Source organism: Plodia interpunctella, chromosome 14 (genome assembly GCF_027563975.2).
Source record: "Plodia interpunctella isolate USDA-ARS_2022_Savannah chromosome 14, ilPloInte3.2, whole genome shotgun sequence".
NCBI classification, from domain to species: Eukaryota; Metazoa; Arthropoda; class Insecta; order Lepidoptera; family Pyralidae; genus Plodia; species Plodia interpunctella.
The window spans coordinates 1188630-1216428 of NC_071307.1; the positions used below are offsets into that span (position 1 = coordinate 1188630).

The following is a 27799-nucleotide window of genomic DNA, read 5'->3' on the forward strand; positions in this document are numbered from 1 at the left end:
GTCATGCGGCCCATCTGATGGTAAGTGGTCACCGCAACCTATGGACGCCTGCATCACCAGGTCACGCGCGTGTCCTACTTTGTGGGCTGTTTTGACCATTTTTACTACTCTATAATTACACTCCCGCAGAAATAGATATTTGTACTCATGCAGACGACCTTTGTACCAAGGGCTACCTCTAGTCCCTAGTTAATAAAAACATATATATTTTAAGTAAGTAATCTTACTGGCCATAAATAAAAAAAATGTCTGCTATTTCAAGAAAAGAAGAAATTGAATTAAACATACCACAGACCGCACCAGCAGTTCGATGGTGAACCACACGTTGCACACGAGTTCTATATAGAAGAAGAACACGTGTGGCTGTCCGTTATCCTGCCATGGCCTGAGCTCAATCATGGCTGTTGAGTTCTCCCAGTCTTCGTCTTCTAGATGGTCTACTGTAGGCGTGATGACCCGCAAGTCTGGGTGTGTCTTCAGGCAAAACGATAGAACTGAGACGCAGATGAAGAATACGGATATAGCTGATATCACCTGGAGAAAAAAGAAAGAGAATGATCGAATAACTTTTAATCATTGCCACTACGCTCATAATGCCGCTATTAAGAAATTAATTGTGGCGGCTACACTGAAAAAATATTAGATCGGCCAACAAACAATATCAAAGCATTAATTTAGAAATTAGACCTTGACATTTGCAATTTTTCGCGCCAATTTTAATTGTCATACTCATAAGGAATACGAAAAGTTAAAAATAACATTTAAACTGTGTTGGTCCTTATAATTATTATTTTTTTATTATCCATTTTTTCACAGTCAAAAAGTATATTAAAACATGTTATGATTATTAATAACAGAATAGATATAAACCAAATATAATATTGGTATGTATCATTCAAGAAGGTATATCTATATGAATGATATGAATCAAAAGCGTAGGTAACAAGGAATTTCTTTGACAACTTTCATTTGAGACATTTGAGTTTTTGTAAGTGGATGTATTAACATGAAACTGGGTAGATATGGTTGTTATTATTATCTGAATTCGCCCATTATACATGTAAAATTATTCGTGTAGGTCACTAAGTACCTACACCTACCTACCTAAAAACAAAATTGTTAATAATTGTTATAACAATTACGTTATTAATATTCCATTGTACTTATATACTTCCATAAAGTTAAATAAAATAAATTTAATAAAAAAACCCTTTATTTCTACTTTATTCCATAAAGTTACGTGGGAACAATGTCTGGTTATTCCGCTCCCGGCCGGCCCAAGAAGTGCTGGCTTGACGTCGTCAAGGTACGATTTGCGTTCCAATAGTCTGACAACTAGGGATCGACGACCATGCGAAGTGGACGAAAATTTAGGAAAGCGAACTTTGGATTTTGACGCTCAATGTCTACGGAAGAAACCAAGAAACGCTCAAAGAAGAGAGAAAGAGAGAGCGAGAAGGGACATTGAGCTTGATTCTGCTATTCTTCTTTTTCTTATAGTCGTATTACTTATGGCTGGGTTCGTGGCCATTTTGTTGAATATAACACACACAACGACTTCTTGGGTAATATTAATAGAATCGTTTGCCATTACCTTCTAATGGCAAACTACTTAACGATGGAACACTTGGTAGAATATAGAACGGAACCTGGGCTCCGTCAGTCAATGGCTATGGGGTACATAACAGGAAAACGCTCAGAATGAAAGAACGAATCAACATACTTGTTGTTTACTACGTTTTTAATTCACACGGAGATTTCGCCCATCTTTCAAAGCAAACATCGGTACAGGTGAAACTATATAAAAGTTTGTAAAATGTTGCTGGCAATTATAAAGTTGTCACTCTGAATTTTTCGGCTACGAAAAGTCTGTCGTGTGTATCCCAAACAATATAAAAATGAAATACATTTATTCAGCAATCGTCTTTGGAGTTATTAATAAACAGTATGATCCTAACATAAATAAGAGCTATTTGTAACGATGTTTTGATAGAGATACCTCAATATAAAAACATAAAACACATCGTATGATAGGGACCAACACTGTTTAAATGAGTTTCTTCTCAGCAGTGGTCGTTCCGAAATGCCAGTAGTTTGTAGCTTGTGAGAAATAACTATAAATATAAAGATTGACGAGAAAAAATACCTGTGAAGGTCTAATTTCTGTATAAATGATTTGAATTTGAATTCGTATTTCAATCTTATTGTTAGGACGTGTCGAGATTTTGATGAGCTGAGACATCGTAACGCTGATCTCTGGATATTTTTAACTCAAATTTTTCACAGTTTAAATAATCATTAGCTGTATCATTAGATATGTGATTATCACGAATGTCATTAATTTTGAATTTATTATTATACTTATTCAATTATTCTGATACAATTATTTAAGGCTTGCTTATCCAATAAATTTAATATGTTATGCTGTGTACACTGTATTTGATTATAGATTAATTTTAAGCAATTGTTGAATGAAATTATGTACTATACTATCTGTATTCTGTTTGTGTGCCTAATAAATAAAATAAAATAACAAGCCGAAACTCCATTATATAACGTTTTCACATTAAATTATATACAAAATATGATCAAACAGCCTCTATCAGAATTAGTTACACCCAAGACATAATAGCAAGAACAGGCTTAATGTTTCGTAAATTAACCTCGGTATAATTAGCTGCTTAGTGGTAGTATGATATAAAACGACACGTAATTATTGTCAACTGAAACGATTATTTGGCATTAATTTCATTTTTGAATAATTCAATTTTCTGGTTCAATCCAAATCTCATAACATGAGATTTGGCTTTTGCGTGATAGAGTAAACAAACATACACACATATATCCTCACAAACTTTCACAATTATAATATCAGTAAGTAGGACTGTTGCTTTTTTAGATATTTTTTTTTAAAGAAAATTTCATATCTTATTTAAACACAACATTTTTATTTTTACTAGCACACTAAGGAAACAGTTCTCTTCATAGTCGTATTTCTCATTGCAGAGGGTCGTGGTCATTGAGTGGAATGAAACACACATAACCACTTTCTTGGCACTATTAATGGAGTTGTTTGCCATTGCCTTCTCTATTTCACGTACAAGTTGATATTCAACCAGAGTGCAGGTTTCCTCACGATGTTTTCCTCCACCGGAAGCAAGTGGTGGTCGATGAAAACTACTATACATGAGTCAGATTGGTATACAATCTCATGTGGTATGAGTAGGATTCGAACCACAGGCGGGCGTCTTAACCATTACACCACCACCGCTTCACAAACAGTCCTAAAGTAGAAAAAATCAATCCTCCCTAATCCGAGCGTGGTCCCGGTTCCTTCTTCAGCCGTTAAGCGTCGAAGCCCAGGATCCGCCTATAAAAGTATCATCAACACCAACAAACAAACAAAAAACAAATTGAATAGTATAAATCTACTTGTACAAAACAGGAAACTGAATCTTACTTTTGACCTTTACTAAAGAAAAAGTCGCACCTTTCCGTCCCAAAAGGCGCTGATTGATTGATTGATTGATATCCATAAGGAAACTCTCTGAGATGTTGTACAAAACAAGGGAGACGAAAAATTCGAAATTAAATTCTTCTTTGTAAAGCTGTTTGTAAAGACACCGACAATCAATTGCTGAGGAATAAACGCGTAAAGCATCCAGAGGAGATAGATATATTCATTTATTATACATATGGTATCGATGTTGTATGTACACATACAAATAACTAAAATCAAGATCTGACTCTTTTAATACCCATATTATTGTATGTATGTACAGTCAACGGCAAAGAAAGCCACCCAAATTTGAATGAATCATTTATTTAATACGTCAGACACGGTGTATAGAATGGTAAAAATTGTATGCTGCGCCATTTGGCACACACAATTTGTCAAGTTTAAAAATAGTGATTTGAATGTCAAAACATAAAGCATGTTCAAGTTAAGTACAGTACAATTAATATATAGGAACAAAAGCTTGTACAAAACAACCCCTATTAGTACAGTGATAACGCTAAAGTATTTATTAAGAAATTATGCCTTTACAGAGACTTATTTTCACGACAAAATTATTGTTTATATAATAATAATTAAATATCTTACAAAAAGCTATAAACTACTGGCATTTTGGAACGACCTCTCGAATCATTTAAACAATATTAGTTTTTAAATATATTTGAATAGAGATCTATTTGTACAAAATAATTTACTCGACTTTTATATCTACACAATAATATTACGCGAATAGAACACATTATTTATACAAATATTTAGTTAAATTGTGGTGACAGGTGTGTCACTTCTTGAACGGTTTACAAAAATGAAAGGTTATATTAAAAATATTTGGCGATTCATTTTACAACGCAGTTTGTAACGATTTAATTCCTAAAAAGAAAGTCGACTCCAGAAAGCCTAACCATCCATTATTGTATTATTTCGTAGGCGACACGTCTGTTCTCATTGTGCAAGGCATTAACGGAAGCGTATTTAACGCTTCAAATATTGTAAAAAAAATAATAGCGTCTCTAATCTTCTTTGGGTGATTTTCACGAGCGTCTGAACGCGGCGCGTAGCGTTTCATCAAAATAAAAAAGATTCTTTATTAAAAATAATACTACGACATTTTTTTAAAATAAAGAATTTTTTTTTTTTAAATTAAACATTTATAAAATGAACATCAACCAGTGCTTTACTTATTTATAAAATAGGATAATTGAATTGATTACTGTTTATGGTACAATTTAATAAACATTAACGACAGCCCGCGGCGGCGTTCAAATTGCTCATGAAATTCATCCCTTAATGCACTTAAGTTTCATTGTTAACACGTCTACATGTAATGATGTCAAGTAATATTTGAACGAATATCTTTTTTCATGAAATGAAGCAAACAAAACTCGCATGTGTCGTTAAATAGACGATACTAACTTCATTATAATTCCCTGTGGACAAGTCGAAAATTATAAAAAACTATTTATTCAGAGATAAAATTTTGAAACTTATTAAAGTTTTATGTTTGTTTCCATATCGGTCCATTAAAAAACCCTAGACTCTGGATTCCTACCATCAACAACAGAGGATAAAACTGGTTCGGTTTTGGTTAGATGAGAGAGAGAGAGATGCACCACAAAAATGAGGCTTCACCGTTTCTTGAACAAAGCCGGTGTTGTTACTCGCTACATCTTATGACTTATATGTACAGGTACACATTATTTGTCACAATGGTAGCGTGCTAATATTTACTCAAACCCCTAGAGGAGCACTGAGATTTCCCTCGCATTTTAACGATACTGATATATATGTCCTGACTAAATAAAATGCTGTATTATTTCGGAAAATATGTTTTGTTTTTGTTTACCAACTAAAATTATAACATTACAACGAAAAAACGACATCCGAACCGGTGATTAAAGTTGAATATTTACAAAAGTCACAGATTGAAATATCATTTTCTTGTCAAATATAAACGACGGCGGAACGCAGGTTAAAGTTAACGTCGAAGTTGTGCAACCCACACTATGTGTTTACTTCTCAACTAAATAGAACCTTCACTGTGGTCGATTATGTTCGTTTAATCATTTCCGATTGAACAACTGCCATTGAGCAACAATCTTTATGCGTTACTTGCGCTCCAATAAATACATTATGCTTGCTTCCTGACTCTGATCGGAATATAATTATATTTCCTCTATCGGCTCCTGGAAGAGATTTGTCTAGAACTAGATTTTGCCCGCGGCTTCGCTTGCGTTTATATCGTGCGGACGCCTATAGTTTATTATTATCAATATCACAGGTACTAAGCAACGTATCGCGATGAAACCTATACTAGATTTTAAGTTAGACCATACGCCAACCAAGTAGTAGTATTTGCGTGATGCGCGAATTCTCACGATTTTTTAAACAAAAAAAAAAGGAATTATTTAAGTCTCTGTTTAATTTTTGTGTATTTTGAGCGCTGTGACGCCGCGAAGTCTTGGGTTAAATTAAACCTTCTAGTTATTTGGTTGTCCTTTGACAGAGCTCACAAGAGCTATATTGTATATAGGTATTGTGTTATAGTAGAAACCATGTGTAATTTTAGATCTACTATTGCATTGGGAGCGCCTGCAATGATAGTGTAAGATAAAAATAAATAAATATATTACGACAAATCACACAGATTGAGCTAGCCCCAAAGTAAGTTCGAGACTTGTGTTATGGGATACTAACTCAACGATACTATATTTTATAACATATACATATATAGATAAACATCCATGACCCGGGCCAATCAGAAAAAGATCATTTTCCATCATGACCCGCCGGGGATCCAACCCGGGACCTCTCGTTTCAGTGGCAAGCACTTTTTCACTGCGCCACCGAGGTCGTCGAAGATATTATATCTTCGACGACCTCGGACCTATATCGTATGAAATAAATAAATAAATAAAGTGATTTTGATTTAGCTAGACAACCGACCGATTCTTCGAATTTCGAAATTTCGAATTCCTATTATCTCTGACAAGACTTATTAAATATCCTTATTAGAATCGAATCTGGTGGTCCTGGGTTCGATTCCCATGCAGCGCGGGCAAATATTTATACCTGCGAACACAAATATTTATCTGTGTGACATCAGTTTCTGTGTTTGTGTCCATCGGACTCGCGATACAAGCGTAGTGCTTCGTGTGAACCGTTGCGTGTTTTCCTCCCTTTTGCCAATCGTATAAACACATAATATTTAAAACGTCCGGAACCATAAAAGGCAGCTGTTACCGTTAAAATACCGTTTTTTGCCATTAACCCTTTCTGAGCTGGTCTTTTTACATTTTTTTGGTAAAAAACCTTAATGGTTTCTCGGCATAGGTTTATTCTAAGTCTGATATATTACTTGCATTCGCTCTGAAATTTGTTCCGCCACGAAAATTACGCTCCATTTATCTATGACTTTTGGATTCCATTGCGATCTTTTACACAACGGATTATGCCCAAATAATTACCATTATTATTTTCTATTTATTTGCTTGCTGTGTCCGCAACTTCGTTTGCGTACGGTTCGAAATAAATACAGTTTGTCAAAATTCTTGAAATAACATCTTTATAGATTCCCGAATGAGCGCTGTAATTTACAAAAAAAAAGCACTTCTAATAATAAATATATTTTATAGATCTGTATGAATTTCTGTGTGAAGCGGTGGTGGTGTAATGGTTAAGACGCCCGCCTGTGGATCGAAAGGTCCCAGGTTCGAATCCTACTCGTGCCACATGAGTTTGTATACCAATTTGACTCATGTATATAGTAGTTTTAACGACCACCACTTGCTTCCGGTGAAGGAAAACATCGTGAGAAAACCTGCACACTGAGTTGATTCTTATTAACTTATGTGTGAAATGGAGAAGGCAATGGCAAACCACTCCATTAATAATGCCAAGAAAGTTGTTGTGTGTGTTTCATTCCACGTAATAACCACGACCCTCAGCCATGAGGAATACGACTATGAAGAGGTGTGAATTTTTGCTATCAGCACGAAAAGTAAAAAATACGCTGTTTTTTTTTATTATAAATAATTATCTCCTTGTGATTAGATTTTAATTTAATAAATATTTAAGCATATTTTGTATCGCTCGAGAAATACCCAATGGTTTTCTAGAAATTTCGAAATTGTATTTCAATTATACGAGGTACCATATGGCTTTAATGGAACGTGACATAGTGTAAGATTTATCTGTAGCAAATCAGCGAAATAGCCAAACCACAGAGTGAGGTATGCCATTCAGAGTACCAGTTCGAAACTTATCTGAGAGGCCGAGGATTTCCTCAGCCTCTGGAGGTCCAATCCAGGTTATTTCCTCAACCATAAAGCGTTAGAAATAAAGCTTTACGACTGGCCGACATCATCCTTGGGAATGCTTCCGTTGCTATCAGCTAACAAGGCTTTATGTCCCTTAGTCCCTCGTGCGATATCCATGGGAAGATATAGAGTGGTCCAATGCTAGGGCGGAACCACAAGCCCGGAATAGTCTCCGTTTAGAGCACCAGTCAATTAAAATCACCTGCTATTCGAGGATTGAATAAAATGTGCACAACTTCTCTTCTACATAATTAGTCTATACGTTTATGGAGTCTATACGTTTTGGAGAATTGAAATCAAAATTCTTATAAAGATTTTAAATATATAATAGGTACAATAAAAACTAAATTTATGAAACCCCTTTCAAAGTTTCCGGCATCATCTCATGTACTAGAAAAGAGCTGATTTGACTTGATTGTTTTCCAAACGGCTTGCTCTTGCCCTCGGTTTCGCCCGCGTGAATTTATCTGCGAAAGCGGAACATACGTTTTTCATACAAACTTCCACCCCCATTATAGTCATTTGGGGAGTGATTTTTGGAAAAAAAAGTAGCCTATGTTTGAACGGGGGTCTTTAACTACATGCATACCAAATTTAATCATAATTGGTCCAGCGGTTTAGCCGTAAAAGCAGAACAGACAGATAGACAGACTTTTGCATTTATAATATTGTCGCTACAGGCTAAAAGCATATTTTCCAAACATAGCTAAGAACACTCTCGATCAAATTCTTTTATTCAAGTGTTGGAATAACATTCCTCCTCCCATTAGAAACTCTCTAACTGTAAAATGTTTTAAGAACAAGCTAAGGGAGCATATTCTGCATTTGCAAATTAATAACTAGTTGCAGCATTAACTGTATTTTGCGATATTACGAGTAAAAGGTGATTTGTTTTAAATTTAAGTCTAGTATAGTTATAAGTTGTGTAGTTGTGTATAAGTTGTGTATGTATATTGTTACCGGTATAAAGATTTAAATGTATAAGTATTGTGGAGTCTATATTTTATTTTTTATTACTTTATTATTTTTTATTTTTTTATTTTTTATTATTGATTGGTATTCGCGGAAGATCAGCGTCGTGGCCGTCAAGCGGCTCACGACACATGCTGAGCGAAGGCCGTTTTGGTTCATGCCCGGTAAATTAAACATGTGTCTGTAAAACTGTTAACCATGTAACCAAATAAACGATTTTTCTTTCTTTCTTTCTTTCTTTCTTTCTTTCTTTCTTTCTTTCTTTTAAAAAAACACGATCAAAATCGGTTGATGTTGATCGTGTTTTTTTTAAGAGAATTTGAAGCAGTTTGGCTGCTACGATGCCACGGACACACACACAGATATATATCTGTGTGTCTATCCGTGGTACAAGTTAAACTTATAACTTCTTCTGTCGTCAGGGGTTAAAAATACCGCATCACTAGATACTATAACTTCATCGCTCGAGGTGCTCTAAGAGGAACAAAATTTAATTATCGCTCCTGTAAATAGTGACTAGTGTTCAATAGCGCTCAGAATGCTGACTCATTGCTATGTTGCGTCGACGTAGACCGTTACAGCTTCGTTGTTTTACATAGATATGACATTGACCATATACTGTGTTGATCCATTGACACAGCGCAATGCAGTGCCACAGAACAGTGAGGCCTTGTTCATAGGTGGCATCAGAATTAGTGCGCTAAACGGTATAACTACACAAAGTTGCCGATTTTCCGGCCGTGACGTCGTGACGAGGATCTTAATTAATTCCATAGATTTATTATCCGTCAGATTCGGACAGATAGTTCTGGCGTGTAGTTCCCGCTTTAGAATAGGACCACTACATTCCGTAGTCGTACAAAGAAAAAGTTTTTTATTGACACATATTTAATTTAAATAAATCTTAATCATTTTTTGACGACCTCGGTGGCGCAGCGGTAAAGTTCTTGCCTCTGAACCGAGAGATCCCGGGTTCGATCCCCGGTCGGATCATGGTGGAAAATGATCTTTTTCTGATTGGCCCGGGTCTTGGATGTTTATCTATATATGTATATGTTATAAAATATAGTATCGTTGAGTTATTATCCCATAACACAAGTCTAGAACTTACTTTGGGGCTAGCTCAATCTGTGTGATTTGTCCTAATATATGTATTTATATTTTTCCACCAGTATATAATTGTAAAAATGTAACTTTTGACACAAACTTTTCATGTTGCCAGAGTGATCTTATTGCATAGTTATTTTTCGACTAAATAAAATTAATTAGAAATTATTATTTTTTTTAGTATAATAGCTTATACCCGCGGCCTCGCCCACGTGAATTTTCCACGAGAAATGTAACTTTTTTCTCGTAATGAAAAGTCCTTCTCCATAGTCTTTAACTAAAATTTCAAGAATTTATTTTTTTAATTTATTGATAATGACAATAGTTGGCAACTTAATCAATATAATAGTATAGACCGACATTGTATGCAAGACTAGTTGAGTAAATAAAGCGTGAAGAAGCATCCAAAAAAAGATTTCACTTAGTACATATTCGTTCAGGTTCTAACTTAGAATTGGATCACTCAATACATAGATAAAATTAATAAGGGCAGATGTGGTGGTATCTTACCAGTTCAGTACGAGTTCCGATGTCTGCACATTTTCACACATTTGCAATTCACTTCTTTGCCATTGCCTTCTCCATTTCACACACAAGTTAATAATAATCAACCAGTGTGCAGGTTTCCTCACGATGTTTTCCATCACCGGATTTGCAATTGCACACAAACCAAATGATAAATCTCAATCAGGCACAGGTTAGGTACGGAAAGTGACGATATTTTTTTTTTTATGAACTTTGTCTTTGCCGTTTGTATTTTTACAAAATAACCACTGAACATGAACAAGCGGGCATTTTGTGAAAAATTTATAAATGTTAACACAGACGCGTAGTAAATTAAACTGATGGCGGACATCAACACAAACTATGTAAAGTTCATCATTTGTTCACACGAGACAAAGACAAAGACAGATTATTTATTTGCAAAAACAGCTAAAAATGTGAAAGGCGAATAAGGAACACTTAGCCTTGGCATTTGATAGGTAACAATATGACTCTCAAGCGTGTAACCTACACGCTAAGCGGGCGGTCGGTTGTAAAATCACAGCTGAATCTTAAAAGTTCTAAGTACATAATACATAATATATAACTCCTCCCCTTTTGGAAGTCGGTTGAAAATGCTATCCACGTAGATGAAAGCCATTAACCCGTCTTTGTGAAGACACCTGAATGTATGGCGGTGATTAAGGCCTGCACACTGCGCACACAGAGTTGGATTCGGGCCAGAATTCTAGTGCAAGTGCACAGGCGGAACGAGAAATCAGATTATTTGGCAGAAATATTAAATCTATTGTGTTATTATTACAGTCTATAAATTTAATTGTATAGAATTCGGTATCGTAGAAGCAAATGCATGATCCTTCTTCTCTTTGGATACCAGTTAAGTTAAAATTACGTGCATTAAACGACTGAAGCGAAGATGGAGTGAAATCGTACAAAAGACGTGGAGCGGGATTTTTGTTACATAATTAACTTGATGCAAAATTCCATGGGACACAACGCCACCAGACAACCGAAGTTCCTTTGGTTCTATGGAAATCTGCGTTGTTAACGATCACATTTGGTTACAAAAACTCGCACTTGACCATGAAATGGTGGCCCTAAAACATTATCAGAGTTTCCATATGGAGATTAGTTAGACACCGACCTTTGTTTTTTTTTTATTTTAAAGGAAGATTTTCTCTTTCCAAGCTGAGCTGACTATCTATAGAATAATAAAGATACTTAACATAGAAAAAAATCGAGACTTAATTTTAACTTAACCGAAAAAGGACTGGACGATTAATTTTTTTTTTGTTTAATGAATATCAAATCAAACTTTGTAAGTGGCTGGCCACTTACAAAGTACTGTACTGAAATACTTTTTAAAATCGCATTGCCAGTTCACCGACCCCAGAAAACCATTAACATTATAGCCACATTAGAATCTGTGTCGACTCGAGACCCCATGCGGTTCCAACCCAATGATCATTAGGGACAAGTTGGCTATTTATAATTTTATTCAGTCCAGTATAGATGTATGTGGAAGCGTTGGTGGTGTAATGGTTAAGACCCCCGCTTGAGTATCGAAAGGTCCCAGGTTCAAATACTACTGGTGCCACATGAATTTGTATACCAATCTGACTCATGTATATATAGTAGTTTTCATAGATCACCACTTGGTTCCGGTGAAGGAAAAACATCGTGAGGAAACCTACACACTTGTTGATGATTATTAACTTGTGTTTGAAATGGAGAAGGCAATGACAAACCACTCCATTAATAATGCCAAGAAAGTTTTTACGTGTGTTTCATTCCATGTAATGACCACGACCCTATGAAGAAGAAGGTGTATAAACAGTAAACAGCATTTAAATTACCCTGCATGAACCTCTGTGGCGCGGTAATAGCGACTAATTTGCAATGATTTTGGGTAGGTTGATGAGCTGTTGACTGTAAAGTAGTTTAAGATATTCTTCTTAGTTTCTAGTCCACTAGTCCAGACCAGTCACCTTGTCAATGGCCTCATTTAGGTCCTTTTTAGTGCAGGAAAAAACGCAGTTTGGACATGACCAGATGACATGAGTGACCGTGATAAGCAATTACATCTTCTCCGCAGTCACCCTAATTTTTCGTCGGAAAAATGCAAATAAATTCAATTTTTCTATATCAATAACTCTTGATAGTACGTGCCAATTTGTTTTGTAAACAGTTTGTAAAAATGTATGTTTTGTAAAAATGATCTTTAAAGCTAGCTTCAGCTTTAGCTATCCATACTTCCAGACTAATATTATAAATGCGAATGTCTGTCTGTCTGTCTGTCTATCTGTCTAGCTGTTCCGCTTTTGTTCGGCTAAACCGCTGGACCGATTTTGATGAGATTTGGTATGCATATAATTAAAGGCTCCGGTTCAAACATAGGGTACTTTTATTTTCAAAAAATAACCCTCTAAAGGCATGTGGTGTGAAAGGCATGTCATGTGGAATGAAAGTTTGTGTTCCACTTTCGCAGAGAAACTCACACGGGCGAACCCGCGGGCAAAATCTAGTATTATATAATGTCATAAAAAATTACTATATAATGTCATAAAAAATTACATAGTCGGTCGTTTGTTTAAAAATATTTAGTAATTAAAGACTAGCTGTATATTAGCGCTTTTGAACATGTAAATAGGACAAATCACACAGATTGAGCTAGCCCCAAAGTACGAGACTTGTGTTATGGGATACTAACTCAACTATATTATATTTTATAACAAATAAATATATAGATAAACATCCAAGACCCGGGCCAATCAGAAAAAGATCATTTTCCATCATGACCCGACCGGGGATCGAACCCGCGACCTCTCGGTTCAGTGGCAAGAACCTTACCACTGCGCCACCGAGGTCGTCTGTGGTATATTGAAAATTATATGCTTAGGGGAAATTGAAGAACTAATAAAACTATGTTACAAACTTATTACTCTGTATTGCAAACTGGTGTTCCTCATCAGAAAATATAATTTAAAGTCTCATTCCAACTTTAATCTGCTTACATCTATGCATTATAAATGAGAAAGTCTATCTATTTGTCTGTCTGTTTGTTCCGCATTCACGGCTAAACCACTGGACCAATTTTGATGAAGTTTGGCATGCACGTAGTTAAAGACCCCCTTTCAAACGTAGGCAACTTTTTTTTTTCCAAAAATCAATCCCCAAATGACTATATGGGGGGTGAAAGTTTGTATTAAAATCGTCGTTATGTATGGTGATATAAATTTCCTAAACGTATGGTATGATATCAAAAAAAATGGTTGCCTGTAAAGTCGGTTTTACGGGCGAAGATTTTACGTGACAACGTCTTTTTACGCGCTCGGCAGACCGATCATAGTTGAGTGGGAGAGAGACGCAAGGCATTCGGCGGGCCTCTCTCTCGTTCGGTGACTCATCGTAACGTTACCGGGCGTTACACTTTTTCATATGTGACTCCCAGCCGCAACCTAATTTAAGACGTTGTCACGTCAAAAATCTGCGATCAGAGACCGATATGTTCAAAGTACCCGTCGATTTCAACGTTTATGAAAAAATATCTCCAAAGGGCTTAGGGGCCGATTTTTAAGATTCACCGATGACTTTTTATATTTATGAGCAACAGTAACACAACTGAGATTCTTCAGAAATTTCTGAACGGCCAATGTTAAGAAACCCGTGTTCGTGCTGAAGTGAATTTTGTTATTTTGGGAATATGTGACGTTGCACGGGTAAAGATATGTTGATCAGAATAGTTCTTGAGTATATAATTAGCAGATTATATAATGATTTTTTTTTATTAGCCTATTGATGTTTCCCACTGCAGGACGAGGCATCTTTATGCAAGCCCCGCAAAAGGAATCAAAACCATTTAGAATCCAAAAATCGACCTCCTAAATTATATTCCGCGATATCCACTACTCCCTCGGGACCTTTGAGGAAAAGTCACATATTTTTTCAAGGCGGTCTGTTGATGGCAACAATTATCGTTAAAAATATTTTCATCTTCATTTTCGGGACATTTTTGTGTATCAACTGAGAAAATCGGCACATCTTCCCTCGAAATTTAGAATGACAATGCGATGTGGATTTTCGTTTTGAACATAAATGTTTAATATATATAACTAATATGAAAGTGTCATAAGAATGCCTCTTTTATTAAATGCCTAACTTTTCCCCGTCGCTTCTTTATTTACATTTGATCTACAGTTAAACTGCTCGGTTGTATAAAAATCATTTTGAGTTTATAAAACGAAACGTTCGACAAGTCTACCTTTACGTTCTTCAAGTACACCTTTCTCTTTCTCATCATCACAAAACTCCGATGTCTTTCTCGGCTGTGATAGGCATCACAGCCGAGAAAGACATCGGAGTTTTCGTAACCCAGGATCTACTGAATAAGCCTTTCAATTTTAAAGAATTTATCTAAATCGTAAACACCTATTAATCAACATCAATATCTCTGTGATTGTAGCTCCAAGACATGACATATATGGATGACGATGAATACGCGAGGTAACTCATAGTGTGACATTCGAATTGCTTGTAAACTCTGACTATTTCGGCATAGATGCTATTATGATCAGACCCACCAAGAGTCAGGCCGAAAGAGCACCTGTTATCTATCTAGCTCTGAGCTTGATTGACCGACAAGAATTGGAATTATGTTACAAAGCATATTATCTCTCTAAGTCGCGACTTATGTAAACGTGTGGAACCTATTTGAGTCAACAAACCGACGTCCACGGAACCTTTCCCGGTCACAGAAGTCCATTTATATCTAGACCTACCTTCGCTGGAGGTGAACTAGAAGGCTCGTCGAACAGCGCCCAGACTTTCGGCTTGAGTCGCTGCCATACCCCCAGCTCCCCATTGAGATACGCCTCCTCGTAACCAAATAGTCTGGCAATCTCTTCTTCTGAAGGCTTCTCGCTGTCGATGTCCAATTTGTCCAGAATCGCCAGGGTGTTCTGAAAAAAAAGGCAATTTTCAATACGTCGAACCTACATGCGAGAAAGCCGAGATAAATGGTTTGTCATCTGACTATGAAGCTGTGAAAACCATGGCTCGTCTTCATCATGTCCATGACCCCTTAAGGATCTTAACGAGGCATTTTGACCTTTTTAATAAGGCATTACACTGAAAAAAAAAATGGTTGCTAGTAGCTAAAAGTTTAGCTGCATATCACCAAAATCGAGTGACTACTAAACTGAGGGCTAAACGTGTTTTGTAAACAGAGTTTAGTAATTATATATTAACTTCTTTTAGGTAACTGGTGATAACTTAGTTTTGTTATTCGAAATAAACTGTTTGGCTGTCAATAGTGCTCCGGTAAATTTGCTTTAGCAAAGTTACTTTGGCTAATTAAAGCTAAAGTATAAGATAATTGGTGAATCGACCACTTCAGTAAGAAATATTAAATTGTTTGGCTGTCAGTAGTACTTCGGTAGGGTTACTGTAGACAAACTACTTTGGTTAATTAGAACTAAAGTGTTAAATAACTAGTAAATCTAATAGTTCAGTAAGAAATATTAAATTATTTGTTTAATAATTAATGTTAAGGTGTGGTTATCTCTTGCTAATCTGTTTCATTACTAGTAGATAAAAGCTTTATGTGGAGGTAACAGCATTGTTTGTGTACCTGCTCCTGTTGGTTTATTTACCAGTAGCTGGTCCTAGATCTGCTATTGGACCTGGAACTACAGGCCACCTTCAAAAATATTATTGGGTTGTACTGGATTGATATGATTAATCATATCAATCCAGTAAATCCCAATAATATTATCAAATGGTGTCCTGCCTTGTGGATGTATATACAGGTCTAACAGCCACCTTAACATAGGGATAACGGGTCATGTGCAATAATGAATAAAAAATTTATATTATATAAGTAATTTTATTGAATTATTTATTAAAAATATTCAAAAAAGTTAAATTAATTAGTCATGAGTTAAAAACATAATTAGGTAGGTACTAACAGAGTTATATTTTGTAATCAATTCCTAATAATTAAAACTACTAAGGTTTTGTAGTTAATCCTTTGAAATATCTCGAAAACATAAAAAATCATCAATCATTCTTATGTTATTTCACATTTAATTCTACTCAAAAATCGTGATGAGAAACTAACATCTTTTAACCGAAATCGCAAAAACATAATCAGCTGTTCTATACACTTTGGCGAAGAAGGTAGGTATATAGCTCAATACTATTTTTTTTCCTTTTTTACTGAAATATATATTCAGAAGTACTTATATACTAAGTATATGTAAATTGGTCCATTTATATATGTAAATTGACCAATATACTATCCCTGCGATATATACATAGTATATATGATTTGTATTTGTTTATAATTACTTTGGTACAATGCTATTGGCCCAAAGTAATTATAAACAAAGTCTTTGTGTCACATAACTTTTACCATTAGTAGAAATATTTATATGATTCGGCATATAGGCAATTAAATTTTCTTGCAAAATATAAATTATCGTTTCGTTTTCTGGAACCTTTACCTCAAAGGATTGGTAGTGTTCATCAAAATCTTCAGTTAACAACAAAACACATTCAAATATAATTTAGACTATTTAAATATAATAACTCAGGATCTGAAGAATTTGAGAATGCAGTTTTTAAAGGAACTTTATAAGACTTATCAATTCGTGGAGAAACTGAATTAGAATTAATAGGCTGATTAAATTCACAAGAAATTGAAATGTTTGTAGTAGAGTCATTTGTTTTGTTAGAGTGTTCTCTTAAAAAATGCTTACGAAAAGTATTTCTCAAATGAAAAGAACGTGTACAGTTGTCTTCTATACAATGACATATAGAAAAGCTATGTCTTTCATGGACTAAAGTAAAATGCTTAAGAAGGTTTAAAATACTATACAATTCTTTTAAACATAAAAAGCACTTGGGCATTTTAGTGCTATCATCAAATACTAAATATAATTAGTATTGTTGAATGTTGAGATCAGTTATTAAAGTATTCACAGTTGTAAATACTTTATCATATTTGGTATCGAGTTTGAACATCGCCTTTTGTATAAATTGCCACACATGCTTGGATTCAGACGGATACTCAGCATTCAAAACAAATATTATTTTGAAGCATGCGTCGACTGCGTCTAGTACAGTTGTTACTTCATACCTGACATTATTGAGGATTACATATCTATCAAAAATTTATTTCGGTGATGGTCCTACCACTATGATAAATGGTTGCAAGTTAATTCCTATTTTTTGTAGTTTTTCACCTCTTCTTGTGATACATTCGTCAATTTCAGCTGCAGTTTTCACATGGGTGATAAAAGCATCGAGAACTTCCTGTTTAGATGGCCGCCATTGTTGTCCTTTACATTTCTTTGATTTTACAATTGTGTTTGTGTTCATTAGAAATGGTATTGTCATAAAAGCCACCAAGTCAGTAGAGTCCTCGTCATCTGCTGAAAAATTTACAATAGTTATAGAAACATACTATGTTCTTATAAAATTTCAATATTTACTATAGGTTCGCCCTGGTTATGCCTGGGGTTGTATTATATACAAAAACCCTTCCCCTTAAATCACTCCATCTATTGAAAAAAATCGCATCAAAATCAGTCTTGTAGTTTTAAAACTCTCGGACAGACAGACAGCGAGCAGTGACTTTGCAATAGTGTTTGTGTTCATATTATAAAATGGATCATTTATTAAAAATATACACTTATAAAAATGGTAAAAAAATCATGTTTGTTGTATGGAAGCCCCACTTGAATATTTATTTTATATTGTATTTAGTATTTGTTAGAGCAGCAACAAAATCATATTCTGTGAAATTTTCAACTGTAGCTATCACGGTTCATGTGATACAGCCTGTTAACAGACAGACATATAGATAGACTGACAGACAGAAGACTGACTGACGGACAGATGGGACACACAGACAGACACATGGAGTCTCAGTAATATGGTCCCATTTTTACACTTCCGGTGTGGAACCCTAAAAAGTATAAATCTAATGTTACCATTGCAATTTTTTAATAGGTCCTTCAATACTCCATCAGCTTTCTTATTTGCATTTTCAATAATTTTGGGTTTAATTAAATTCCAATTATTGTACAATTTGTTGTCAGTATCTGGGTACAAAATGTTGAAGTCTTTTAATAACTGAAAAATAAAATAGTAAAAATAAATACAAACACAAACGAAAAAACACTACTGTATTTAAGGTTGCTTTACATGCTCACAGATAATAAGCAAACATGACGGTTCCTCCGCTTTCCATTAGCAGTTATTTGGGTACCAAAGCTTTAGATAATTACTACAAAAACAATAAGACACCTAACCTATCCTATAAAATTTGCCCTTGTGGCATTTTGTAAACTAATTGAAATATAAAACTTTGGTACCCAAAAGGGTGCTAATGAAATAAAATTACTTATATACACTCTTTTATTTATTAGTTGCTCGATTAATACAGATTAAAACAGTGATAGATTAAAATGGTAATTAACAAAAATGCATAAAGTTTTGACTAGAAGATACATACCAAATGCAGACCTCCTTGCTGATTAAGGGCCTTAAATTCTTGAAAGTATTTGTCTATAGAAATACCACTCTGTGTCAAGAGGCTTAGTCTATACTTGGCTGTGGCTTCCCAATACAACTCTACTGTTGACCATGGATCCATACAGTTTTTAAGCCATAAAACTTTTTCTTCAAGATCTTCATCCTTTGTTTCCAACAGGTCAATGGCCTCTTGTGTGCTTGTACTGAGCCGGGGTGAATTCGAGGCACTTGAGGTGGATGGTGATGCTGAGTGATGTTTTTCAGAAACTATAATGCCTGATTTTATATAATCACGTCTTTTTTGTCTATAACAATCAAGTAGTTTGCCTTGTGCTGAAATTTTCTGACGAGGGTTGAATGATTTAAATGGTGTAAAATACACTGCAGAACTTTCTTTCTTAAAAACTTGATTAATTTCAAATGCCAATTGATACAGTCTTGAACTAGAAACTTTTTTGTTGGGGTTATCTTTAAGTTCGTTGGATACAATTATATGGCAAAGTTGTCTTCTTGCCGCATTATTCAGTAATCCATTTTCTTTGTAGCGAAGAAGTAGTCCTTTTCCTTCATTACATGAACTCAAAGTGTTGTATACTCCCTGAAATTTAAGAAACTATAGAGTGAACTACTAAGAGTCCTCTTGTTTTCTTATTATATTGTTAATGCTCTGCCATACCAGGTTAATAAATAATAAAAAAATGGCTAAGTGCTAGTTGGACTCGCCCATGAAGGGTCATTATTAATATCGAGCAAAAAATGGCAAGAAAACAATATTTATTTTATGGGAGGTGCTCTTTGTTAACTTATTTATTTTTAGTACTTCTATTTATATATTCATGGAAGTAGGTATATATCACACTAATATTATAAATGTGAAAGTTTCTTTGAATGTTTGTCCTTTAATCACACTGAAACTACTGAACGGATTTTGATGAAATTTGATATACAGACAGGGTATGAGCTAACTTCTGAACCTAAAAAAAATAAAAATGCTTACATTTGTATTTAAGTTTGGTAGTTCCTCATACTGTATATTTGATTCAAGTCCAGATTCAGCAATATACTCATAGTGTATGGTGGTATCAGTAAGGATTGGCAAGTTATTGATAGCATTTGATGATGCAGGGATGCTATCATCATGGGTATTGTGCTGTAAATAATTATGAAATTATTATCCACACAATTAATAAAGAGAAAAGATTTGTATTTTTTGTATGTTTGTAACGAATAAACTCAAAAACTACTGGACCGATTATGATGAAATTGCACAGATACAGAAAAAACCTTCGGGAGTGACATAGGCTACTTTTTAAGTTAGCTAGCAACAGCTAGTTTATTATATTTTTATTAAAATATCAATGAACTGTATTATAGTATAGTATATAATAAACTGTATATAGTACAGAAGTTATTTGGGACTTCATAACCTCATAACACCTTAAAATAAAATTGAATGATTAATTATTCCAGAGTATAAAGCCAAAATTAATTTAAGATTATCTTACAGTTTCTGATGAGGTTATCTCCTGTAATAATTTTAATTGTGTTGTCAATTTTGCTCTGTGTCCTATGACAGGTATCAATTCTTTTATGTCATTCTCCGACAACATTTGAAGTGTCTCTGCATCTATAAAATGTTCTGTTGAAAATATAAGTAGCATTAATATTTACCTACCTATATAGATAATCAATTATTACAGATAACAACAATTTTGCGCACTCTTTGCGACACTGATATTTTATTAGTTAAAATTGGTATAAACATATTGCTTACATCAGAGGTAATCATGACAATTATTACCTATCATCTTAACTGCAAACCATAACTAGCACAAGTACCAACACTAGACTGATAACAATTGTGGAAAATATCTTAAAAATTCTAAGTCCTCTAGGCTGACCTTTTCAGGGCATCCACCTTGCCTCCAGTAGCAAACGGCGCGAATGGAACTTTGAATGAAGCGACCCGCCTCGCCCACTGGCGACGAGACACACGGGGCTTCCCTGCCGCTTTCGTGCTACCGGATCCGGCAGCCCTCTGCGATACTTACTCCGACCGCGCCAATTTTTGATGATTGTTCGACTGCACATTAAACTAACACGAACTTTGTTACTAAATAAAAATTAAACATTCACATACCTTTGAACAAATTTATGTACATTTCAAGACCCCATAAGCGCAAATAGTCACTCATAGGATCAGCGGAGGTCTCGTCCTGGCCGTCTGCCATTGCACTATTTATTACGAAAACACGTTTACTAAGTTTTTTTACATACATGTGATATGAAGCACCAATCTGTCGCTACAAATGTCCCGAAAACAATATGAAAGAAATGTGAAAATAAATTCGATATGCCGCCTTCGCCAGCTAAGGCACGCAATAATGACCGAACGCAGAGAACGAGTTCTAACGTGAATCGCATGTAGGTACTTTAATGTACTGACTCGGACGCAATGCTGCCAACAATGCCAACTAGTTTTAGCGAAAACGCGCTATCAGCGTCATAAAAAAGCGCTAAAATGGTATTTACGTAAAAATTGTATTTTTCGCCCCAACGAACAATGATTTTACTATATTTGCTCGATATGAGCTAGGCGTTAGCGCTAAGCGCCAAAACGCTAGACCTGGCGCGCAAAGCGCTAAGTTGGTAGCACTGCTCGGTCGGAACGGAAACGATACAAAGCAGGTATCAATAAACAATTTTGTTTTGGTTTCATTAACAATATTTTAATTAAATATTGTTAAACAGTTTTGTGATAATACTTACATTTTAATTTTAACTTCATACATTCGACATAGGCAAATATTAATCAAATGATGATTTAATGGCTGCTTGAAAATTTTGCTATAAATAAATAAATTGATGAATGTCAAAATAATGACTTTGATTGTGTTATCTATAAATAAATTCATGACAATGTTTTAATCAACATTGTATTAAATATAAGTACATATGTTCGGTTACCAGCTATGGAACAGTTTGTTCTTGCAGCTAAAGTAGTTTGACTGGTTTATTTTAATAAATAATAGCTAACATTTTGATTACTAATTATCAAGAACTGATTAGCTTATCTGGTTTGGGACATGCAGTTACATTGGTTTAGATAATTACAACCAAAGTTTGGTATCTATTAAAGAAATTTGCAAATAGCAAAACTGGTTCAGCTATTTCTTTTTTTCAGTGTAGCTTTCCTTATGGATGGATAAGGAGGATTTGAATCAGAGGAAGAAGAGAGACAAACCACCACGCGGGTCCAATACGGATTGGTGGCTTTTTCTGCAAATACAGCCAAGACAAACGGCTTCACGTGCCTTTGGGAGTACAGTGGAATTTGAGTTTACAAATTTTCCAAATGAAAAACATACTCGTTAGCTATATAGATGCTATTGGCCAGATTACTGGTCATAAAAAACCAGATAATTCGGTATTTATTGAAGAATTAGTGTTTAAAAGTATTATATACTACTTAGTCGTATAATTATAGTCTCTATTGATACCAGTAGTAATACCTGTCAGTTTAATAGATACAAAGGTTATATTCTTATTAGAAATCTTCAAAGTCTTCTCCATAATGAGAAAAGAGCCTTATTGCTTCTGGAGTTTCAATATAACAAGTAAGCGTGGTTTAGTCAATACAATAAATTTCTCGTGTGTTCAATTTAGGAAAACAGTATCAGTTCATTGTGTTTACATGGGAGGCGTAAGGAAAATCTAACAAAAGAACTCTTTCGCTAAGTAGGTACGCTTGTAGGAATACCCTTGTAATTTTTACAAGGGTTTTCCTGATGCCAAGTTGAAATAAAATTTTATTTTATATTTTAAAATAAAAGTACTTTTTTTCTTTATATAACTATTAATTGAAATTAATATTCATAGATTGTATGTTACTTAAATAAATCAGTGTTTTTTAAAGTTTCAATTTAAATATCTACCTCATAATATATCTTTGATACCGAGTATTAAAAAAACCTAAATTAAATATAGTTTAGAATTGCACCCCTGCAATAATTCAAAATCAAGGGTTTAAGGAAGTATTAATTCTTTTTATATTACAAAACAAATAGAAAAACGAAACATTCCTTTTTTAAATGATTCCTAATTGTAGAACTTGTTTTTTTTCATGTGTATGTCAACAACTTATTTGAAGTACATAGCAAGTTATATCAGATTTTAAGTCCAACCCTCGAGAGATACGAGTACAATACAGAACAATGTTAAACTTTTCATAACAAATATTTCGAAATGACATTTCATATTTCAGTGTTAAATATTAAATAACTTGGCCGCGCACAACTTGGCACCCACTTTGGTATATAAACACAAGAGATGTATTATTCAAAGGTGAAGATAATTCCACTTACTCCGCGTTAATGCTGTACAAACTTTGCAATTTATCGACTTTTGTTTGTATACATAAAGTGTCTAACGAGAATTATTTATTTATTTAAATCTTTTAAAATATCGAATGTGTAAAAAATATGTGTGAAGTGAAAGTAGATGTTGTGACCAAAACTGAAAAACGTCTTTGTTTGTCCTCTGTTACTAACAATCTTACTAAGAACTCTTAGTAAGATTGGTAGTGGTGTAATGTCGTTAATTTTAACTTTTAGGTTTTTTTATCTTGTATGCATGTATGTCTGTATATAGGTATAATATTCTTTATTATCACTTTATTATATATCCACAACCGCTGAACGGATTTACATAATTGACGACCTCGGTGGCGCAGTGGCAAAGTTCTTGCCACTGAACCGAGAGGTCCCGAGTTCGACTCCGGTCGGGTCATGATGGAAAATGATCTTTTTCTGATTGGCCCGGGTCTTGGATGTTTATCTATATATATATGTATTTTATATATATATGTATTATATATATATATATATATGTATTTTATATATATATATGTATTTTAAAATATAGTATCGCTGAGAGTTAGTATCCCATAACACAAGTCTCGAACTTACTTTGGGGCTAGCTCAATCTGTGTGATTCGTCCTAATATATTTATTTATTTATAATTGAGACGGCCATTGGATTTCATAAAAAAAAAAATTTTTTCGAATACTACAAATATGGGTATTTTTTTTAAAGAAGGCTCACCGCAAGGCTTGTATTCGAAAGCAATACTAATATTATAAAGAAAAATAATTTGTACTTTTGTTTTTTGTTTGTAATGGAAATACAAAAACTACTGGGCCGATTTTTATGAGATTTGGCACAGAGATAGACGAAAGCTTTAGGAGTGACATAGTTAACTTTTTTATTATGGGTTTACCCGAGCGACAGATCTCTAGTAAAGTAACAGAGAAGAATAACAACTATTATTCCATTTTCAAATTTAAATAGTAACAAACTTACAAAGTGTTTGTCAAAATTAATTTCAATCGATGACTGAAAGACGAATATAACTTTCGTCTATTTGAATTCGGAATTGTTGGGATTTCACTCGTTACAAAGTTTGATTTTGTGTGAAAAGGACGAAAGATGTACCTTTTGTTGGAATGTTCAATTTCATAATTTCATTGATTACAATAACAGAATTTTCTTTGAAAGAGGAACTACTTATAATTATATAATTATCCAGCTTTAAAGATGTAAAACATACATTCATGAATTTAGAACAAGAACATTTGTTAGAACAAGAACTTTGGTTTCGTTTGCCTTTTATTCATCGGACACATTTTCAAACATAAAATAGTTAAAGGAATATACGTAATTTTCTTTATATTATGCTAGATGTCGCCCGGGGCTTCGCTCCCGTGGGAATTTAGAGACTAAATAGCCTATAGCAATCTTGGATAATGTACCTTTCTAATGGTGAAAGGATTTTTGAAATCGGTTCAGTAGTTTCGGAGATTGCCAGCCTCAAACATACAAGCTCACAAACGCTTACCTCTTTCTTTATAATAATACAATAGTATACTATTATTATTGTTGTAATTACATTTTGCCAATACTTTGATTTAGAAAATTATTTCCGTTCGGAGAATTGTCTCAAATAAAATTTGTTGATTTATATATGTGATTTTATTTGCCTTTAGAATTGATGGCATCAAAAGAAACGTACTGACGCCGATATGGAATATTGCGGCTTGTCGGTGAAGTGGCCCATGGCATTTAATAAATAGTAAATGAATAAATATATCAGGACAAATCATACAGATTGAGCTAGCCCCAAAGTAAGTTCGAGACTTGTGTTATGGGATACTAACTCAACGATACCATATTTTATAACAAATACATAAATAGATAAACATCCAAGACCCGGGCCAATCAGAAAAAGATCATTTTCCATCATGACCCGACCGGGGATCGAACCCGGGACCTCTCAGTTCAGAGGCAAGCACTTTACCACTGCGCCGCCGAGGTCGTCGGTCATAGATCATTTGAACGGTTCTTCGACAATATGGCGGTTTGGAAATGGGTTTCGTTAAAAAGTTTTTCCATGAACAGTCCGAATCCCCAATGGTACATCCACTTTATTAACAATTCATCAAATAATAGTTTATTAATAGTCATATCATAAAATCTTCTACGGTGCAGGTTGTATATAGTTAGTTTTTTTTATATCAAATTAAAATTTATTCACGATTGATATTATTAAATATAATTATATCCTAATTCTAACTAATATTATAAATGCGAAAGTAGGTTTGTTTGTCACCTCTTCACGATTTATCTACCCAAGCAATCTTCTTGAAATTTTGCATACGTGTAGTCTGAAGTAAGGAGTACCTTTTGTCCCGGAAAAATAATTGATCCCATGGGGAAAACTCGCGGTGGAATCCGCGGGCAAAGGCTACAAATAAATTTATATATTATATAATATTTCTTTCTCTACACAAAATCTTTTTTTTTACGATGTTTTTAAACTTGAGAAAGTCGTGAGTTTGTTAAAAATGGATACGGCACGGCGCCTATTCTGTTCTTATAAAAAGCTTTTGACCTTAAAAACGACCAGCATTAGTAGATCCCGAAACGTATATTATGTCAGTACTAACATAGCTCTTTGAAGGCTGGCGAAGTCGTGTAGAATGCTTCGTCTATTTAGTCACCAGGCGTCCTAGTTGAACGACTGAACGTTGCACAACACAATGTGGCGCAGTGTGTTTATTACGCACAGTTTTACTCTGTACAAGTAAGTAGATTATAGCGACAACTATAGGCGACCCTAGTTGAATGACTGAACGCTGCATAACATGATGTGACGCAGTGTGTTTATTAATAATAGCGAAAAGATGTAGAGCCACAAGAAAAACATTTGATATTATCGCGCTACGTTGCCAAATTTGCAGTACTCGTAAACTTAGGAGACTGAGTTAGGGTAACAATTTTATATTACGTAGCCTATTCTATTCACACAGACTAAAAGAATTGAATGTGTCCCATTAGGTACAGTATCCTTAGTAAAGGGGCGGATATATATCTTTGTCAAAACAATAAGTTACAAAAGTACATTATGTACTTTCATATATTATTAGAAAACAAAAAACATTGTAAGAAACAATAATGTTAAGCCGATCTGGCATGATAGGGACCAACACTGTTCAAATGAGTTTCTTTCGGCATTTCTTCTCAGCAGTGGTCGTTCCGAAATGCCAGTAGTTTGTAGCTTGTGAGAAATAACTATGAATAAAAAAATTGACGAGAAAAAATGCCTGTCAAGGTCTAATTTCTGAATAAATGATTTGAAATCTACTAGACCGATTTGCTTGAAATTTGGTATCCCGTAGGATAATTGAAAAACTAATTATGAATCAAAAATGCCTCAGAATCCCGGGTTTAACATCTTATAGACATTTCAACTCGGAAAATGAGGAGGGTCCTGTAGGAAAATTAGATACATTTCATCCCGGAAAATACGCGATAAAAAAATTACTGAGATTTTGCTATGAAATTCACGCGGGCGAAGCCGCGTGCAAAACAAAAGTAACATAATAATGCTGTAGATTTCAATGGCCTGTTTTCAGTCCAAATCGATGCAACTGCTTTCAGTCGCTAATAGTGTACGCTATTTTTACTGACTTTTATTTAGTTTCACCTGTCCCGTTGTCTGTAATCAATTCTTGCAAGTTAGATTTCTCCTAATTCCAGTTGATATGCAGAGTTGAAATTTCCCACATCGCTTCAGTTTCCATGACAATGCATTATTATGACAAGCATGACCTGATGGTGCAGGTGACCGTATCGGCTCCATACGAGGGAAACCCTCAACAGCACGGGCACGGGTTTTTTGTCAGTTGTTAAATGTCACAAGATCTCTCTGATGACAATAGAAGCTTGTGGCAAAAATTGCATAGCTAATGCATTTGGAATTAAATTTTACATTTGTACTGTTTAAATGTAGTTTATTTCCATACTAGCTTCTTCCCGCGGCTTCGCTCGCGCGAATATTCCACGGAAACAGGTATTTTTAACTCAATGTCCTTCTCCTTACTTCAGACTACACGTGTAAAAAACTTCAAGAAGATTGGTGGATTAAATACATCGTGAAGAGGTAACAAACAAACTTACTTTCGTATTTACAATACACGTACTCATATTAGTTAGGATTTCTAAACAATGGTCGTTCTGAAACACAATTTGTAGCTATTTGAGCAAAAATATACATACCTACAATTTGAAATTTGTCCTGAAAAAAAAAATATATTTTTGAACAACGTTCACTTTGACTTAAACATGACTTACCGCGGCCGGAACCGCGGACAACAGCTAGTAATAGCGAGATAAATATCACATTGTTATTACACTATTACACTATGCATAATGTTTTTATACTACCCTCCAAGTCTGAACAAACACGCTCATCTGTTTGTGTCGAGATAAATCTCGTCTGTTCCCC

The 27799-nt window shown here is 34.5% G+C and overlaps 2 protein-coding genes across 6 annotated transcripts in view; both read right to left on the reverse strand.

The window, feature by feature from the left end:
- LOC128675567 (potassium voltage-gated channel protein Shaw-like) overlaps positions 1 to 27799 on the reverse strand; it is a 174906-nt gene that overhangs the window by 78330 nt on the left and 68777 nt on the right. Inside the window, exons 4-5 of the mRNA XM_053755049.1 lie at positions 15195 to 15374; positions 289 to 534 (exon numbers count right to left, since the gene is read on the reverse strand). Of these exons, the coding sequence (XP_053611024.1) occupies positions 289 to 534; positions 15195 to 15374 (426 nt within the window). The remainder of the gene's footprint in view (positions 1 to 288; positions 535 to 15194; positions 15375 to 27799) is intronic.
- LOC128675570 (uncharacterized) lies at positions 16616 to 21397 on the reverse strand. Of its 5 annotated transcripts, none has more exons than XM_053755058.2 (6): positions 21095 to 21397; positions 20460 to 20593; positions 19952 to 20104; positions 18935 to 19552; positions 18411 to 18552; positions 16616 to 17849 (listed from the first exon to the last, which is right to left on the reverse strand). In XM_053755058.2, exons 1-6 carry the CDS (start codon positions 21231 to 21233, stop codon positions 17590 to 17592), a joined length of 1446 nt encoding a protein of 481 aa, XP_053611033.1. In that variant the 5' UTR covers positions 21234 to 21397; the 3' UTR covers positions 16616 to 17589. The 5 variants fall into 5 exon arrangements, with proteins under 5 accessions (XP_053611033.1, XP_053611031.1, XP_053611032.1 ...); XM_053755056.2 differs by having other exon boundaries at positions 16616 to 17846; positions 21095 to 21366; XM_053755057.2 differs by having other exon boundaries at positions 20460 to 20581; positions 21095 to 21365.